Source organism: Culex quinquefasciatus, chromosome 3 (genome assembly GCF_015732765.1).
Source record: "Culex quinquefasciatus strain JHB chromosome 3, VPISU_Cqui_1.0_pri_paternal, whole genome shotgun sequence".
Lineage (NCBI taxonomy): Eukaryota > Metazoa > Arthropoda > Insecta > Diptera > Culicidae > Culex > Culex quinquefasciatus.
The window spans coordinates 200,303,418-200,321,913 of record NC_051863.1 but is presented as its reverse complement, the minus strand read 5'-3'; the positions used below and the strand labels follow the sequence as shown (position 1 = coordinate 200,321,913).

The following is an 18,496-nucleotide window of genomic DNA, read 5'->3' as shown; positions in this document are numbered from 1 at the left end:
GGAAAATACACGTTAGTGCCCACAACCATCAAAGAGCCAAACCAAACACGCAGAACGACCAACTCACCGCCCCAGTCAGCCTTGCAGATGCACTTCCCAGTGGTGGCGTTACAAGCCAACGTATTCTCCAGGTGGCAATCACAGCTCTGCGAACAGTTCTGTCCAAACCGGCCAGATTCGCACTTTTGTTCGCACTTTTCCCCACTCCACCCGGCAGGACACGTACACTGACCGTTGACCGGATTGCAGACTCCGCCGTTCGTGCAGTTGCAACTCTGCGCACAGTCCTTGCCGTAGCGATGCGTATCGCATGGCCTGTCACACCGAATTCCTTGCCAGCCCGGAGCGCAGAAGCACTGGCCGGTTTCGGGTGCGCACGTGGCCCCATTCTGACACTCGCATCGTTCACTGCAGTTTTGGCCGTACGTTCCGTTGTCGCACTGCTCTTCGCAGATTTCTCCCTTGAAGCCGGCAATGCAATTGCAGGTGCCTGAGTGAAAAGTGTGTTTTCATTTTTAACACGAAAATCGAAGCATTCTTAAACGTAACAAAAGCAACACAAATAAAAAAGTATTCCCATACCGTTGATGTGATTGCAGGGCGAATTATTTTTGCAATTACAGTGGATCGAACAGTCCTGGCCGTACTTCAGGAACGGGCAAGGTCTATCGCACGCCGCGCTACTCCATCCCGGCTCGCAAAGGCACTTTCCGGTCCAGGGGTGACACCTTCTCAAACGTAAACCGAGCGACAAAACAAAACAAAAATCAAATAAGAGAATAAGAAACACAAAATTAACCAAAAAACCCGACCAAACTCAAACGCCCAAAACCTACATCTTGGTATTGCCGACGTCGCATTCGCACTTTTTGGTGCAACCGTCCCCGTACCGATCGTCGGGACAGATCCGCATGCCGCAGTCCGCTCCGGTCCAGCCGGCCAGACACGAACATTTTCCCGTGGCCGAATCGCACTCGGCTTTATTGAGGCACCGGCACTGTTCCGTGCAGTTGATCCCGTACGTATTGCTCGGACACGAGTCCAAACACTTGGCACCCATAAAACCAGGCGCGCAAATACACTCCCCGGTCACGTGATTGCAGTCCGCACCGTTGAAGCATTCACACTTTTCCGCACAATCCTTGCCGTACCGTTGGCTCTGGCACCGATTCGCACACACCGATCCCGTATAACCGGCCGGACAAATGCACTTACCCGTCTGCGAGTCGCAACTTCCTCCGTTCTGGCAGCGACAATCCGACTGACACTGGTCGCCATGTTTACCCTCAGGACACTTTTGAGCACACCTAAAAGCAAACAAAAATGATCCCAAATTATTCCAAAACCCCCAAACTCCATCGCCCTTTATACTCACAGCGGTCCGGTGAAGCCCGGTGCGCAGTAACACTCGCCGGACACGGGATCGCACTTGCCCCCGTTCAGGCACTGGCACATCTCGGCACAGTCCTGGCCGAAGCGATCGGATGGGCACTGGAACTCACACGTCGTGCCCCGGTAACCCTTCGGACAGCTACAGCTGCCGTCCTGGGCGTCACAGGTGGAGTTGTTCTTGCACTTGCACACCTGCGAACAGTCCGAGCCCCAGCGATTCGGTGGACAGTCTGATGACGAAAGGATATTAAGTATTACGGAATGTGGCGTAACAATTGCTAACAAGATTCTTGGCATGCAAACTTAAAATCATTTCAATACTATTCATAAGTAATATATTCAAAAGAGATAACACAAAATACACATTTTGGGAAAATTGTAAAATATTGAACAGAAAATTATCACATCGAATAACTTGTAAAGAAGAAAACTACTATCATGGGACAGAATTGACCAACACTACCTCGTTGCTTTTTATACTTTACAAACTCTTCCCAAAGCGTTAGTGGTTTGTCAGAAATAACTGGTTGAAAGAACAGAAGAAAATGTTGATGAAAAAGTAATTCCAATAGAGGAGAGCAATACAGTTTATAATATCTTGATGCTTGATATGTTTAATATGAACACAAATTTCAACTAGACTGAAAGTAAATTTAGACAATGTTGCAATACAAACAAATCAACAATTTTTTTAAAATTTGAGTGATTCTCTACGATTCTGTAAAACGACTTTTCTTCGTATTTTTTTTTTATTTGGATGCAAACTTTGGCTAGGCATTCCCTATGTCAAAAGTAGCAATTTTGCATCATTAGTTTTTTGGGGGCTGATCATAAAATATGGGTATGTAAAAGTATCACATTTTGTATCTTGAGGAGAGGGTTTCTGATCTATTTGGTGTCTTCGGCAAAATTGTAGGTTATGATTAGGGCTTCTCAGGGAAAACAGCATGAGCAATTCTCTAAGATTTCGGTCATTCGATTTTTTTTGTATTTTTTAATCCGGCTAAAACTTTTTTTGTTGCTTCGGTATGCTCAAAGAAGCCATTTTGCATCATTATTTCGCTCCATACAATTTTCTATACAAATTTGGCAGCTGTCGACACAAAAATGATATGTGAAAATTCAAAAATCTGTATCTATTGAAGGAATTTTTTGATCGATTTTGTGTCTTTGGCAAAGTTGTAGGTATGGATATGGACTACACTGAAAAAAATGATACACGGTAAAAAAATTGATGATTTTAAATTTCACTTTTAGGCACTAAAACCTGATTTGCAAAAAAAAAAACACTATTTTTATATTTTTCCATTTTCTGATATGTTTTTTTAAGTAGAAATTTCCAGAATCGGCAAAAAATATTTGACCGAGTTATGATTTTTTGAATCAATACAGATTTTTTCAAAAAATCGAAAAAATCGAATTTGCATTCAAAAAAAACCTAAGTGAAATTTTAATAAAATGCACCGTTTTCTATTTATAGCCATTTTTAGGTAACTTTTATTCAGTTACTCATTTTTTTTTAATTAGTGACCATGTTTCTGAAAAGCTGAGGAAATTCTCTATATTTTGCACTTTTGAACTTTGTAGATACGACCCTTAGTTGCTGAGATATTGCCATGCAAAGGTTTAAAAACAGGAAAATTGATGTTTTCTAAGTCTCACCCAACCAACCCACAATTTTCTAATGTCGATATCTCAACAACTAATGGTCCGATGTTCAATGTTAAAATATGAAACATTCGTGTAATTTTCTATTTTTTTTTCGAAAAAAATATTTTTTTAAAACAAGACTAATATTTCAAAAAGGCCAAACTTTCAATATTACGCCTTTAAGAAATGTAAGTCTTGATTTTTTTTAATGTTAAAAAATAAAATCTATGGGAAATGTTCTGACCTTTTAAAACAGGGGTTACCAAAGTATGGCCCGCGGGCCAAACGTGGCTTGCGAGGTGATTTTTTGTGGCCCGCGGACCCATTTTGAATGATTATGTAAAATGGCCCGTTTAACACTTGTAAAGCGATTTTATACTGTTTCAAAATTAGAATTATTACATTTTTATGGTGATCTTTTTTTGTTTACAAAAATAAGATAGATATTTTGATCCCCATTTTACGACACAAATATTTAACATCTTTAAAACTTTCATCAATTATTTTTGGAAATATTTATAACACGTTCGAATTTGACTTTGGCAGAAATCTGTGCTAATTTCAAAAAGTATTCATTTCATTATTAATGAGAAGTCATATTGACCCTATTCATGAAATGACCATCAAATTTACTTTGCGCCTAGAAACCTTCCCTCGGGATATAACGAATATAATTGACTACCATTTGATTCAGGCAGACAAAATGTTGAAATCGGACGAATAAGGCTGATGGAAATATTTTACAAAGCTTTTAACAATTGGATCAAAAAACTAGGAGCAAAAATTTTTTTTTTTCAAAAACTTTAAAATATTAAGGAATTTTACGTGCAACTTGCTGAAATCAATTAAAAAAGGCATTCCTCTGCGTTCAGAATCATTTTGATCATGGTCGGGTTTATTAAAAAATTATTTGAATTTTAGTTTGTTTTCGATGAATACGTGTTATTAGCCAAAATGTTTTTTTTTTCATCGAGAATACCATTTTTTGAAAATAATGATTGAAATTCAACTTTACGGGAGCTAAACAAATTTTGTTTTTCATTGAAATTACATGTCACAATTTTCGAAAAAAAATAAATTTTCATGAAAATACAACTTGGAAGTTCATACAATTTAATTTTGTTTGAACCAAAGCAAATAAAATCAACAATATTAATAAAAAAAAGTGACATTTTGTGTTTTTTATTATATTTTTTATTAAAGAAAGTGTTTTAAAAATAACAGAAATTTCAAAAAACTGCGTTTTTTTAAATGACCTTTTTTGTAAATTTGGCCCGCAAGCTCATTTGAGCTTCAAATTTGGCCCGGCCTTCAAAAACTTTGAGCACCCCTGAATTAAACGGTAGGTATCTCTATAAATTTTCAACAATATTACTAACATTCAAAATTTATAATAATCTTGTATAGACAATAGGGTGCCCAGAATATGGGACTTTTTCTCAAAACCTCGCTTCACAAGCTGAATATTGTTCCTTGAGCTATTTCAGAACGCTGGGCCAAATATGAGCAAAATCGGTCTTCATTTACACATTGATAGTCGAAGGTGAAGTCTTCCCAAAAAAAAAATTATGGAAAACTCAATTTTCTTACGATTTGGCGCTTCTTCCATCAAAATATTCCCGAAAGTGAGATTTTCATAGAAAATATAATTCTCTACAACTTTGTAGAACATACCAAACCTGTCAAATTCGATCCTGAAAAGTTATTAGCGATTTAAAAATGTCATTTTTGTATGAAAAACATTTTTTCACCAACTTTAGGCTCGGGTATCAATGGGTTAATCTGAACCAATTTCGCTCAAAATTTTCACAGATGCTTAAAATAACCCGAAAATCAGTTTTCCGCTTGTGGAGCAGGGTGTCATTTTTTCTGGGCACCCTAATGGAAAAAGATATTTTTTGTCTGTTATGCAAATTCAAGCATATAAATAAAACAAAAAATCCAACTTACTTATATTGCACGACTTTCCGACGTATCCCTGGTCACAACGGCACGTTTCCGGCGCAATGCACTTGCCGTGCCGACATCCGGGATTGCAAACCGGCTCGCACCGATTGAGTTCCTTGTTCTTCGCATATCCCGAGCAGCACTTTTTCAGGATCCGCTCCTTGTTGATGCCGGTGGTTTCGTTGACAATCTTCGTCCTCACTCGGTACGCCGAACACCGAGGCGGAACGGCCACGCACCACTTTTGGTACCGCTCCTGATAAGTGATCTCCCTGGGGGCCGTCACAAACACCTGGTACTGCTCGACCTCTTTGCAGACGTTCGGGCCTTCCAGATCGTCATCCACTACCAGCTCATCTAGCTGGGCTGCAGCCAGGGCGGTCGTCAGGATCACAACCAAGCCGAACGCTCTAGCGTTCATCAGTCGTATGCTTCTCATTTTGTTGATTCAATTAAAAACAGCACACAAACACTACACTAAGCACTACTTGTACGATCACACGCTTACAACGACTGCCAACTTGTACACATTCTACAACTTGTTGTAAATTGCCATAACTTGCGCTGCACCTCCGAGATCGAGCACGAATCACAGTGTTTCATTCATAAAATATTACACGACGATCACAGCTTTAAACACTCACACGTGTTGGAATAGTACCAACAACCCCCTCGATCAGGTGATGAATCATCCCTTTATCTCCACGAGAAAGATCAATCGCCACCACCTTCTCAGCGCACCGACTTCCTCCGAACTGCCCCCCGATAAAAACGGTTCCGGGCGAAAGGGTACGACGGTAGGTATGTTTGTATGTACGTGTGCGCAGCAATTTTTCAATTACCCGTCTGTCCACAAGTACTTGGGAATTGAAGTCGCACTTCCTTCTCTGCTCAACGCGCAGCTGATAATACGACCAAGTCGTCGTGTTGGTGGTTGTGATTGCTTTGTATATTGCAGCACTGCTTCTCGGAGATTCACTTTTCAATTCTTTGTTTGTTTACTGATGTGATCGCGGCAGCGACGAGGAGAACCGCATTCTATAGCAGGGCAGATCTCCGAAGACGATGATGACGAGCAAACTGGCCGATAACGTGTCTGCTCAGTGGAGAAGACGCCGACGTTCTGTAGAGGAGAAGAAATACAAATGATATGAATTAGTATACTGTTTGGTAGAGCAGACCGTCTGTGGGAGCAATCGAGCATTCAAATTAGACATCATATGGTACCGTGAAGGACAATCAGGAAGTCGCTAATTAGTGGGTTGCGTTAGGTATCCATCAAACGGTGAATAAATTTGATGATTTGCTGTCACAAAATATGAATATAATACAATTTATTGAGCTGAATCTGTGACAAACTAGTGATGTAAAAACTACCCCTATCTTTGAGACAAGTAGCTCTAATCTTATTTGCCAAATCCAGTTTACTTTACGATGGCAAATATTGTGCAGATTTATGACCGAAAGGCATCGCAATTCACTTAGTTCACTTTCACGCGATAAGCATCTTTACATAAGTTTTTAAAACGTTGAGGGTGGCCACTCAAATCGCAATTTTGATTTTTGTATCTATCTTTCGATATCATAACACACCCGTTGCGTTCCAACAATCAATTGAGGCAATCAACCAAGCCTCGGCGAAACAATCAGAATGCATTCGTTCATGATACCCGGGAAACAATTCTCAGCCTCTCAATTTGATACAGTTAGCAGTTTAGCAAATGTGAGTCACACAGAGCCCGGGCAGAGAAATAAAAGTGCAACGCCAAGTTTGTGTTCTTTTGCAATGATTGTTGTGGAAACATTTGCTGTGTCGAACAACGACTCGGGGCATGACAAATCCCTGCAGTATTCTTCCTTATCAAGATAGTTGTCGTCACTTCACGGGGTCACTAATCGCGGTGAACTGTCGCACTTGTGAACATACATCTGAGATTGATTTCAACCAGACATAGTCAGTTTCATCCTGGATCAGAAAACACGTCCAAACAAAACCACTCAAGTGGAAACCCATTGACTTGTCAGCCAAATTCTTAACCCTGTTATCCGCGCGTTCTCTTTCCTTTCCGTTGAACTCAACGCGCCACAATAACAATTCAAAGTCGAAGCATTCCAAAATGGTGCTGGAAGCCGAATTAAAACTGGGAGGAGCGCAACACGTAGCTTTTGGTTCTCCTCATTGAGTCGTCGTCAGCAAATTGGTTGTTTTTTGTTTATCACGGTCGAAGGCGGCGATCCTCATGTTGCAAAAGTTGCGCCGTTCGTAGGTGCTGAGTAATCATCAGCCCGAAAAATTGCGCCACGCTGCTGAGCAGGGCCTTAAATTTGGATGAAAACAAAAAGACCTTCGCGGGGAACAGTTGGAGTTTTGAACACATCTGTTGATAGCGAGTAATTTGGTAGAATGGGGGGAACGCCCGTCTAAGAGCTTGATGGTTGTGTTTAAGTTGCTTTCAAATTATTCTTCGCTAATTTGCGCTTTTAGTAAGGGACTAAAAAACAAAAAAAAACTTCATCAGAATAAAACCACAATCCACATGGAAGCACACATTGTCTCTAAAATTTAATGGCTGTTGAAGCGTGAATTTTTCGAAACAAAAAAAAAACTACCTCATATGGCAATGAAACGTGTATTTTTGTTTGTTTCTGCTGCTCTAAAGTGGAGTTCTTTTTTCTCTCTGCTCGATGTGGAAATTAGAAGTTTCACAGCACATGAAAAACATCAGAAAGTGAACCTTGACGAAAGATGCTTTGCTTTCTAAGCTAACATTAGGTGGGTTTGATGTATCGGCCTCTAATTAAATTAAATTGAGATCTGAATCTAATAAATTATCTCTTTAATATGAATTTATGTAAGATTACTTTTGAATTATGATTGGAACTAAAATTGCTATATCCTTTTTACAAGATAGTTTTGCATCTATTTTCTTCAAGGTATCTTACATGGTTCAGTAGGGTGTAATATCAAAATCGATTTTCCAGCACAGCAATTTTTCAGTTCCTTTTGGGGTCCTAAACAACTCCCCAAAGTTTGGGAACGATTGGTTTAGTCCTCACTTTGCGCAAAGCGATTCAATTTTCCATATAAATTTGTATGGGAAAACCCATTTTTTTGAGTTTTGATATTTATAAAATCCACGTTTCACGCTGTACTAAAACCGGATTCATATTCGGATGCTCTGGAATGTGCTCTACAACTTTCCCGAAGAGAGTACGGTGCTAGCTTGTCCCTGAAAGAAGATACAGCGTCCTCAAAACTCGTCTAAAACGTGATTTTTGAGCAAAAAACACGCTTTAGACGAGTTTTGAACACGCTGTATCTTTTTTTAGGAGCAAGTTAGCACCATACTCTCTTCGGGAAAGTTCTAGAGCACCTTCCTGAGCATCCGAATATGAATCCGGTTTTAGTACAGCGTGAAACGTAGATTTTATAAATATCAATATCCCAAAAATAGTTTTTCTCATACAAATTTATATGGAAAATTGAATCGCTTTGCGCAATGTGAGGACTAAACCAATCGTTCCCAAACTTTGGGGAGTTGTTTAGGACCCCAAAAGGAACTGAAAAGTGGCTGTGCTCGCTAAATTTGGACAACTTTATTTTTTTTCATACAACCATATTACACCCTAATGGTTCAGCTTATGATGATACACTACCTTCCCTTTACTTAGCAATCGAAAAATTTAAATTGAATCCCCCCCTCGTAACAAATTTTCCTTACAAAATAAAAAAATGTATGGAGCGTAACACAGCCTTCAACACCCCTTCCCTCATTTGCGTTACATAATCAAAGAACGCTCCCTAACAGTGTCAAATCGGTTAAGGTTTAAGGGTCGCTTTAGGTCGTTGAAGTTTGTATGGAAAAAATTATAAAATGTATGGGAAAAAGCAAAAACAAAAAATCTCAATTCGTTGAATGTGTCGGAACATTGTCATGTTTCAGATTCGATTCGATTATCCAATAATACCCGGGCAGATGGTTATAACAAAAATCATGCCATTTCAATAACAAATACTGTTAAAATAACAGAAAGTGTTATGGAATCTTCTTGAAAAATCCATTTTTGCTTAAGAGCAGTTCTCTACGGAATCGGTCTTTTTTCTATAATTTTAATTTTTGTATTTTTTAATCCGGCTGAAACTTTTTTGGTTCCTTCAGTATGCCCAAAGAAGCCATTTTGCATCATTAGTTTGTCCTTATAATTTTCCATACAAATTCGGCAGCTGTCCATACAAAAATGATATGTGAAAATTCAAAAATCTGTATCTTTTGAAGGAATTTTTTGATCGATTTGGTGTCTTGGGCAAAGTTGTAGGTATGGATATGGACTACACTGAAAAAAAATGATACACGGTAAAAAAAATTGGTGATTTTTAATTTAACTTTTTGTCCCTAAAACTTGATTCGCAAACAAAACACTATTTTTATTTTTTTTTTTGTATGTTTTAGAAGACATAAAATGCCAACTTTTCAGAAATTTTCAGAATGGGCAAAAAATCTTTGACCGAGTTATGATTTTTTGAATCAATACAGATTTTTTCAAAAAAATCGAAATATTGGTCGCCAAAATTTTTCAACTTCATTTTTCGATGTAAAATCAAATTTGCAATCAAAAAGTACTTTAGTGAATTTTTGATAAACTGCACCGTTTTCAAGTTATAACCATTTTTAGGTAACTTTTTTGAAAATAGTCGCAGTTTTTCATTTTTTTAAATTAGTGCCCATGTTTGCCCACCTTTGAAAAAAATATTTTTGAAAAGCTGAGAAAATTCTCTATATTTTGCTTTTTTGAACTTTGTTGATACGACCCATACTGCCCCTGATCGCATAAATGTCCCATATGCATTTTCATCGATTTCGAGTTATTGATGCAGTTTTGTTCAAAATTTTGTGCTCTTTCAAAAGAGCCTATAACATCCAGTACTTTGTTCTAGAAATCAGGAGGAAATCCAGTTTTTTCGCGAAAACTTAACACGTAGCCTTATGTATGGGACAAACTTCAAATGCGTTTTTCTCAGCTTGCTGTTTTTGCATATGGAACATTTATGCGAACATGGGCAGCATAGTTGCTGAGATATTGCCATGCAAACGTTAAAAAACAGGAAAATTCATGTTTTCTAAGTCTCACCCAAACAACCCACCATTTTCTAATGTCGATATCTCAGCAACTATAAATCCGATTTACAATGTTAAAACATGAAACATTCGTGAAATTTTCCGATCTTTTCGAAAAAAATACCTTCAAAAATTTTAAATCAAGACTAACATTTCAAACGGGCCAAACATTCAATATTACGCCCATTTAAAATGTTAGGAAAGATTAGAAAATTTCACAAATGTTTCATGTTTTAACTTGTAAATCGGATTTATAGTTGCTGAGATATCGACATTAGAAAATGGTGGGTTGTTTGGGTGAGACTTAGAAAACATGAATTTTCCTGTTTTTAACGTTTGCATGGCAATATCTCAGCAACTATGGGTCGTATCAACAAAGTTCAATAAAGCAAAATAAAGAGAATTTTCTCAGCTGTTCAAAAATATTTTTTTCAAAGTTGGGCAAACATGGGCACTAATTTAAAAAAATGAAAAACTGCGACTATTCTCGAAAAAGTTACCTAAAAATGGTTATAACTTGAAAACGGTGCAGTTTATCAAAAATTCACTAAAGTACTTTTTGATTGCAAATTCGATTTTACATCGAAAAATGAAGTTGAAAAATTTTTGCGACCAATATTTCGATTTTTTGAAAAAATCTGTATTGATTCAAAAAATCATAACTCGGTCAAAGATTTTTTGCCCATTCTGGAAATTTCTGAAAAGTTGGCATTTTATGTCCTCTAAAACATATCAAAAGATAAAAAAAATTAAAAATAGTGTTTTTTTTTGCAAATCAAGTTTTAGTGACAAGTTTTTTACCGTGTATAATTTTTTTTTTTCATTCTGGTCCATATCCATACCTACAACTTTGCCGAAGACACCAAATCAATCAAAAAAAATCCTTCAAAAGATACAGATTTTTGAATTTTCACATATCATTTTTGTATGGACAGCTGCCAAATTTGTATGGACAATTATATGGACAAACTAATGATGCAAAATGGCTTCTTTGGGCATACCGAAGGCACCAAAAAAGTTTCAGCCGGATTAAAAAATACAAAAAAAATCGAATGACCGAAATCTCAGAGAATTGCTCATAAGAGTTTAATAGTAGTTTATGTTATCAAAACAAAATTTGTTATTGGTCTGATTTTGATTGAAAGCCAAAACAACTTTGGAATAACATTTTTTGTTGTGCAAGAATACCGCCAACTGTTATTGGGATGATCGGATTAGTTGTTAAAATAACAAAAAATAATAACAAAGATTTGTTCTAAGAATAACTAAAAATGTTATTATTCTGTTATTACAATAACAATCCATTAACAAAAAAATCATTACGACGAATACCAAATCTTGTTATAAATAACATAAAATGTTATTGGCCTAGTATTTTCAAACGTCTAAAAATGTCATTCCCAAGTTATTTCCGTCTGCTCGGGTAGGTTCTTTTAACAGGATTTAGTAGTTTTTCTATTAGATTTAGGAAATGAACTCCAATATGTTTAAAACAATATTAAAAGTAGATTTTAATGGTATGTTACAGCGATGGAATAATCATCATCAAAAGAAAATCATTGGACGTTCATCAAGAGAAAAAATCCGAAAGGAGCATGGCTCTCCTCTCTCGCCCACGAAAGATCGGTAAAAGGAATCTAAAAAAATCATCATCTTGATTGTTCGGCGGAACATCTTATTCACTACTACACTTGCTAGTGTAACGTCACACGTCGAAAAATGACCTGTCACATTTTGTAGATGGGCAATGTGTGTAAACAAAGTGAAATAAATATTTTTAAGTGGTGCTGACAAGAAAATTCACAAAAAAATCTTCAGCAGATTGATTTTCTTGAAGAATTTCGGGAGCGATTTTCGTTTTGCGTGATTTGCCTCCTCTCTCTTTCGCGGGTGAAGAAAGTTCACTAGCGAAATTGATTTTTTACGATTATTCCATCCCTGGTATGTTATTTTCCAGCTAAATAAACGAATTTTCAAAAAACTTAACTTTGCCAAAAGTTTTCCTACTGGACTACACTTTTAAAAGTTGATAAAATCAAAGCAAGCAACATGCTGCCAACTTCAGTATTTTTGTAAACTACTCAAAAAGCAACCAGGTAGGTCTAGGAACAATTTGCTGGTAAAAAGTTAGGTAAACATCAAAGAATAAATCACTCTGACGATTTTAGTTCTTCCAATCTGGTCAACTGTTCTGAACCATGAATCAATCTGCACTGTTTATCTTCAAGGCCAAAGCTATCAAAAGCCAAAACAATCAAGTGTCAACTCCGAAAATGCAACGCCGTCGAACAACCAGAATCCCCCCCGCAACACGCCGCGGTCTTCTCAACATACCACGAATCACCCCAACTTACAACAGAAGCCCTTCCCAGCAACGACTTCACTGCACCAACCTGAGTCTTTTGCTCGAAACCGAATCGGAACTAACGGTGGCCACCTCCGCTCAACCACGCGGCCCCCAATCCGTTCCCAAACCGCCATCTGTTCTTCCCGCCGAATGCCACGCCGTTCAATCATCAACCGTGCGGGAGTTCATCACCGTTCTTATCTGGATCACTCGAGGGCTGGCGTGCTGCTGCTGCCGTAAACTGGTCCAGTTATTGATCGTCTTGGCCAGCATCCCACTCTGGCTTGTCGGTTTGTACATCGTGGTTTTCGAGTGGACCATGCAACTTTTGCGCACTTCTCAAAGCCGGCAACGGTGTCGGCAGCACCGGATGGGAGGCGGCGGTCAGCTTCCCAGAATTGAGTCAATATATTAGTAGCAGTTGGCGTCGCGACGCCTTCCCAATGGTTTTCGATTTTTGTGTAGGCAAGTTTAAGCGCCGATGACTAAGAAAAAATCTTGAAGACGTTTTGTGAAGGGGGGATGCTGGGTTGGGGTTTGACGGGAAGAGTCGTTTAGGATAGAACTGTAAAATTTGGCTGTATTTCGACAGGTGAACAAGAAGCACGCGGGATTTTCCCATGTGTTTCAAGATGTTTCTATAAGAAAAATACACACACACTATTTTAAGCGAAAAAAAAACTCTATTTGCTCACTCGGAAGACGTCGGCTCAATTTACATCTGCCCGGTTGATGATGACGGTTTGCGGTGCGGAGGCTGGCCAAATGAACGTGTCTTATTAGAACAGTTAGCATGTGGTTCGAGAAACGCTTCATCGGGAAGATCATCTCGAGCGTCTGGGATATGAAGCTGTGGAAAACAATACTTCTTGATTCGCACGATGTCGGCGATGACGGGGATGATCATTACGTAAGTTTAAGCATTTTTTTTCAATTTAAATCTCAACTTTCCACTGTGCATATAAACTACCCTGTAGAATGTGGCGAATCAATACGACCTAACCAAACTATAGCAAATAGTCACGCAATCAGGGAAAGTGCTGAATCGCGTTCCACAATCAACGTTACTTTCCCATAACACAAGCGTTGTTGAATCGATTATGAAGAAATTATCGTCATGCAAGCCCCCACAATCCCCGACAAAAGTGACAAACGAAGCGAATTCTTACTTTCAACCCAGCGATAAACATTGCAGCAGTGCCTGTAGTGCTGGGAAAAAATCTCACCCCCTCAATTACCATTTCCGAACTCAGCTGACGGTCAGAACCCGCATGATCTAATAGTCGTTTGAAATGACTGACTGCCCAACTGACTGGGTTGGATGCATCGGCTCTATACCGTGCTATTTTTATGATGGTTTGCAAACATAACGCCGCTGAATCGGATTACATCGAGGATCGTCGTTTCAAGGTGGTTGTTGTTGCAGTTGTACAGATGGTGATGGTTTGCTTTTGCAACTATATGCTGGTGAAGAGGGTAATTTAGCAGGCAGCCGCTTTTGCGATGTTTTGCGTACCGTTTTGTAGTGTGTATGTTGTCACAGCCGCTAAACCCTTCTCGCATTGCGGAGGCTTCGGTTGATGATTTCTAGTGTCGTTTGACCGTCGATGAGGGTAGCTTTAGATTTTCCATTGTTTTATTTTTTTTAATGTTCAATAAACATTTTTTTCAATTTTTTTTGCATTTTGAGTGTTTTGAAACCATCTTGAATCCAGGGTATTCAAAAACACAAAAAAAAACAAAAAAAAACTTTATGGACCCTTTCAAAACACTCCAGATATAATTGATTCAATAACGGTATCGCAATCATCAACATAGTTTGCGAACACCAATAAAAATTTTAGGTATCTAAAATAATTATGCAAACATAACTTTATTTAAATTTGATAGCATTTGATAAAGAGGAGGCCAGTTGGGGCTGAATGGTTACGAGGTTCCCAACGAGAAAGTATTGAACTCTTTCAATTTTTGAAATGACGTTAAACATAATGTTCACGGCGATCCCCTGAATGCAAATCCATATGAATGACTGTGAAGAGCAGTGAAGCATTGGTAGCTCAAGCAGGACTTAGACTGATAAATTTGAATCCAAGAATCGGACGCGAATACAAGTTTTAATGCAAATTGAATTTCAGAACCTCACAAGATTGTAAAACTAGCAGTCGCATTTAAAATTGGATCTGCGATACCACGCTAAAATAGCCTGGGCGACTTTTGGGATTTATCCTATAAGAGATGAAAAAAATTGAAAGCTTTCCCATCATTTCTCATTACAAATTTAATTTCAGTTTTTTGTCCCTTCCTCCTCCAAAATTTCCTCAAAAAATCTTAGGGACGAAAAAAAAAATATTGCAGAAAATTTAAATTTACAGTGAGAAACTTGTACAATCGGTTGTAAACTATTTAGAATCGCATAATAGTAGTTTATGTAACAAGATGCAAAAAGATGATTTTTTCAGCACGAGTCGTACATTTATCCAACGAGGTTCACCGAGTTGGATAAATACGAAGAGTGCTGAAAAAATCAAGTTTTGCAACAAGTTCCATACAACATTTTTTGCAATTCCGAAAACACCCATTGAGTGAAATTTTTAGTCAAATTTTCATGTATTTTGTCAATAAATCGTTTGAATCAATTTTTTTTGAAAAGTGTTACTTTTCGAAACAAGTGCTGAAAAGTTCAACTTTTCAGCACCCATTTCAGTGCTGAAAAGTAGAACTTTTCAGCATTTATTTTGAAAAGTGTTGCTATTCGATTCAGTTATTTTTGGTACAGAAAAGTAGGCTATTTCGTCGTTCAAGAATGACAGGAAAAGTAAGTAGTTTCACGACGGAATTGCAAAAAAAATCATTAGCGAACTTTCTTCACCCGCGAAATAGAGAGGAGGCGAATCAAGCAAAAAAAATCGCTTCCGAACTTTTCAAAGAAAATCAATCGGTCGATGATTTTTGGTTAATATTATTGTTAGCACCACTTAACCCATTCATGACTGATAGGTCATATATGACCCAAAAATCAAACTTTCCACAATTAGCTTATAATTTTTGTATGGTGATAAGAATCATTTTCCAATCATTAACTTACATTTTTTTTTTAAATTTAGGCCTGAAAGGGTTAAATTCAATTATTTCGTATTTTTACAAACATTGTTTATCTACGAAAAGAGACAGGTCATTTTTCGACGTGTAACGTTACACCTGCAAGTGTAGTAGTGAAATTGTTTTCTGCCAAATAATCCAGATGATGATTTTTTTAGTTTTTTTCACCATTCGTACGCTAGAGAGGAGACCCATGTTCCCTTGGGATTTTTCTCTTGATTAACGATAAAAGATTTTTTTTTAATGAAGATTCTTCCAACACTGCTTAGGGTACATTGAACAACGATTAATTCTGCATATTTAATCAAAAAGAGAATATTAAGAGCGAGTTTTTCACCGATGTGAAACAGGTCGTATCGAGGTGCTCTGATTTGGATGAAACTTTCAGGGTTTGTTTGTCTATACATGAGATGAACTTATGCCAAATATGAGCCCTCTACGACAAAGGGAAGTGGGGTAAAACGGGCATTGAAGTTTGAGGTCCAAAAAACATGAATAATCTTAAAATTGCTCGCATTTCCGTAAAACTTCATCAATTCAAACTCTCTTAGATGCATTCGAAGGGTCTTTTGAAGCCCTTCAAAATGTGCTATAGACATCCAGGATTGGTTTGACTTTTTCTCATAGCTTTTGCAAATAACTGTTAAAAATTGATTTTTTTAAAACCTTAATAACTTTTTGCAACAGCCTCCAACACCCATACTCCCGTAGGTCAAAAGTTAGGGAATTTCATGAACTATAAGCCTACGGTATTAACTTTTTGGTCAATCGCAGTTTTTTTTCATAGTTTTTCGATTTTTCTATAACAAACATTTTACATCGTTAGTTTCTGCCCTGTAGGCCGTCATAGCGGCACTTTTTGGTCTCAATTTTGTCATATTCGGAATCCTCGGACAATTTTACGTAAGTTAGAAGTATATATGGATCAAAAGATCCATAGAGAAACATGGTCAAAAAATCTGCCGCCGAGTTATGATTTTTTGAAAAAAATAGTGATCTTTTGGAAAAAATCGAAACAAATTTGACGTTATTTTTAAATGCAAAATTGAATTTGCAATCGAAAACTACTTTACACATTTTTTGATAAAAAGCTCTGTTTTCATAATATAGCCACCGAGAGTTTGATTTTTGCGAAATATTTGCAGTTTTTCGATTTTTAAAATAGTGACCATGAGTGACAATCTCAAAAAAATTTTTTTTGAAAATTTCAGAAAATTTGCTATAAAATTGTCTAAGAGATATTGAAGATTGGACCTCGGGTTGCTGAGATACAGCCGCATATCTCAGCAACTAATGGCCAATGTTAAAATATGAAACATTCGTGAAATTTTCCGATCTTTTCATATAAACATATTTTGAAAAAATAAATAAATCAAGACTAGCATTTTAAATGGGCGTAATATTCCATGTTTGGCCCTTTTAAAATGTTAGTCTTGACTTAAAAATGCTCGATTGACTTACAAAATAATAATTTCTTCAGGCTCCAAAATTACACATAAAGAGCAAAATTTTGCAACGAATTGAATACAACACTTTTTGCATACACCCAAAAAACACCCATTGAGTGAAATTTTAAGTCAAATTTTCATGTATTTTGTCAATAAATCGTTTAAATCAAAAAAAATTGAAAAGTGTTACTTTTCGAAACAAGTGCTGAAAAGTTCAACTTTTCAGCACCCATTTCAGTGCTGAAAAGTAGAACTTTTCAGCATTTATTTTGAAAAGTGTTGCTATTCGATTCTGTTATTTTTGGTGCAGGAAAGTAGGCTATTTCGTCGTTCAAGAATGACAGGAAAAGTAAGTAGTTTCACGACGGAATTGCAAAAAGTACTTTTCAGTCCTGTTATTTTTGGAGATGAAAAATAGGCCATTTAATTAAAATTGACAGGGAAAGTAAGTGAGAAATTCTCTACGAAATCGGTCTTTTTTCTTCAATTTTAATTTTTGTATTTTTTAATCCGACTGAAACTTTTTTGGTGCCTTCGGTATGCCCAAAGAAACCATTTTGCATCATTAGTTTGTCCATATAATTTTCCATACAAATTTGGCAGCTGTCCATACAAAAATGATGTATGAAAATTCAAAAATCTGTATCTTTTGAAGGAATTTTTTGATCGATTTGGTGTCTTCGGCAAAGTTGTAGGTATGGATATGGACTACACTGGAAAAAATTATACACGGTAAAAAAATTTGGTGATTTTTTTATTTAACTTTTTATCACTAAAACTTGATTTACAAAAAAACACTATTTTTAATTTTTTTTATTTTTTGATATGTTTTAGAGGACATAAAATGCCAACTTTTCAGAAATTTCCAGGTTGTGCAAAAAATCATTGACCGAGTTATGAATTTTTTAATCAATACTGATTTTTTCAAAAAATCGAAATTTTGGTCGTAAAATTTTTCAACTTCATTTTTCGATGTAAAATCAAATTTGCAATCAAAAAGTACTTTAGTGAAATTTTGATAAAGTGCACCGTTTTCAAGTTATAGCCATATTTAAGTGACTTTTTTGAAAACAGTCGCAGTTTTTTCATTTTTTTAAATTAGAGCACATGTTTGCTCAGTTTTGAAAAAAATATTTTTGAAAAGCTGAGAAAATTCTCTATATTTTGCTTCTTCCGTCTTTGTTGATACGACCTTTAGTTGCTGAGATATTGCAATGCAAAGGTTTAAAAACAGGAAAATTGATGTTTTCTAAGTCTCACCCAAACAACCCACCATTTTTTATCGTCAATATCTCAGCAACTAATGGTCCGATTTTCAATGTTAAAATATGAAACATTTGTGAAATTTTCCGATCTTTTCGAAAAATATATTTTCAAAATTTTCAAATCAATACTAACATTTTAAAAGGGCGTGATATTGAATGTTTGGCCTTTTTGAAATGTTAGTCTATGTCTGTCTTGTCTATGTTAGTTAAATAAAAAAATCACCAAATTTT

At 36.8% G+C, this 18,496-nt stretch overlaps 1 protein-coding gene across 8 annotated transcripts in view; it reads right to left on the bottom strand.

Annotated features, from left to right (window-relative positions):
* The window catches only part of LOC6032864 (protein draper), a 31,921-nt gene that overhangs the window by 3,484 nt on the left and 9,941 nt on the right, over nucleotides 1-18,496 (bottom strand). For 4 of the 8 annotated variants that reach the window (XM_038259638.1, XM_038259635.1, XM_038259639.1 and 1 more), the window contains exons 2-7: nucleotides 4,993-6,112; nucleotides 1,856-1,915; nucleotides 1,376-1,622; nucleotides 837-1,307; nucleotides 583-728; nucleotides 68-490 (exon numbers count right to left, since the gene is read on the bottom strand). In XM_038259638.1, the coding sequence (XP_038115566.1) occupies nucleotides 68-490; nucleotides 583-728; nucleotides 837-1,307; nucleotides 1,376-1,622; nucleotides 1,856-1,915; nucleotides 4,993-5,428 (1,783 nt within the window). In that variant the 5' untranslated portion in view covers nucleotides 5,429-6,112. The remainder of the gene's footprint in view (nucleotides 1-67; nucleotides 491-582; nucleotides 729-836; nucleotides 1,308-1,375; nucleotides 1,623-1,855; nucleotides 1,916-4,992; nucleotides 6,113-18,496) is intronic. The other 4 variants (XM_038259636.1, XM_038259637.1, XM_038259641.1 and 1 more) reach the window with 2 other exon arrangements.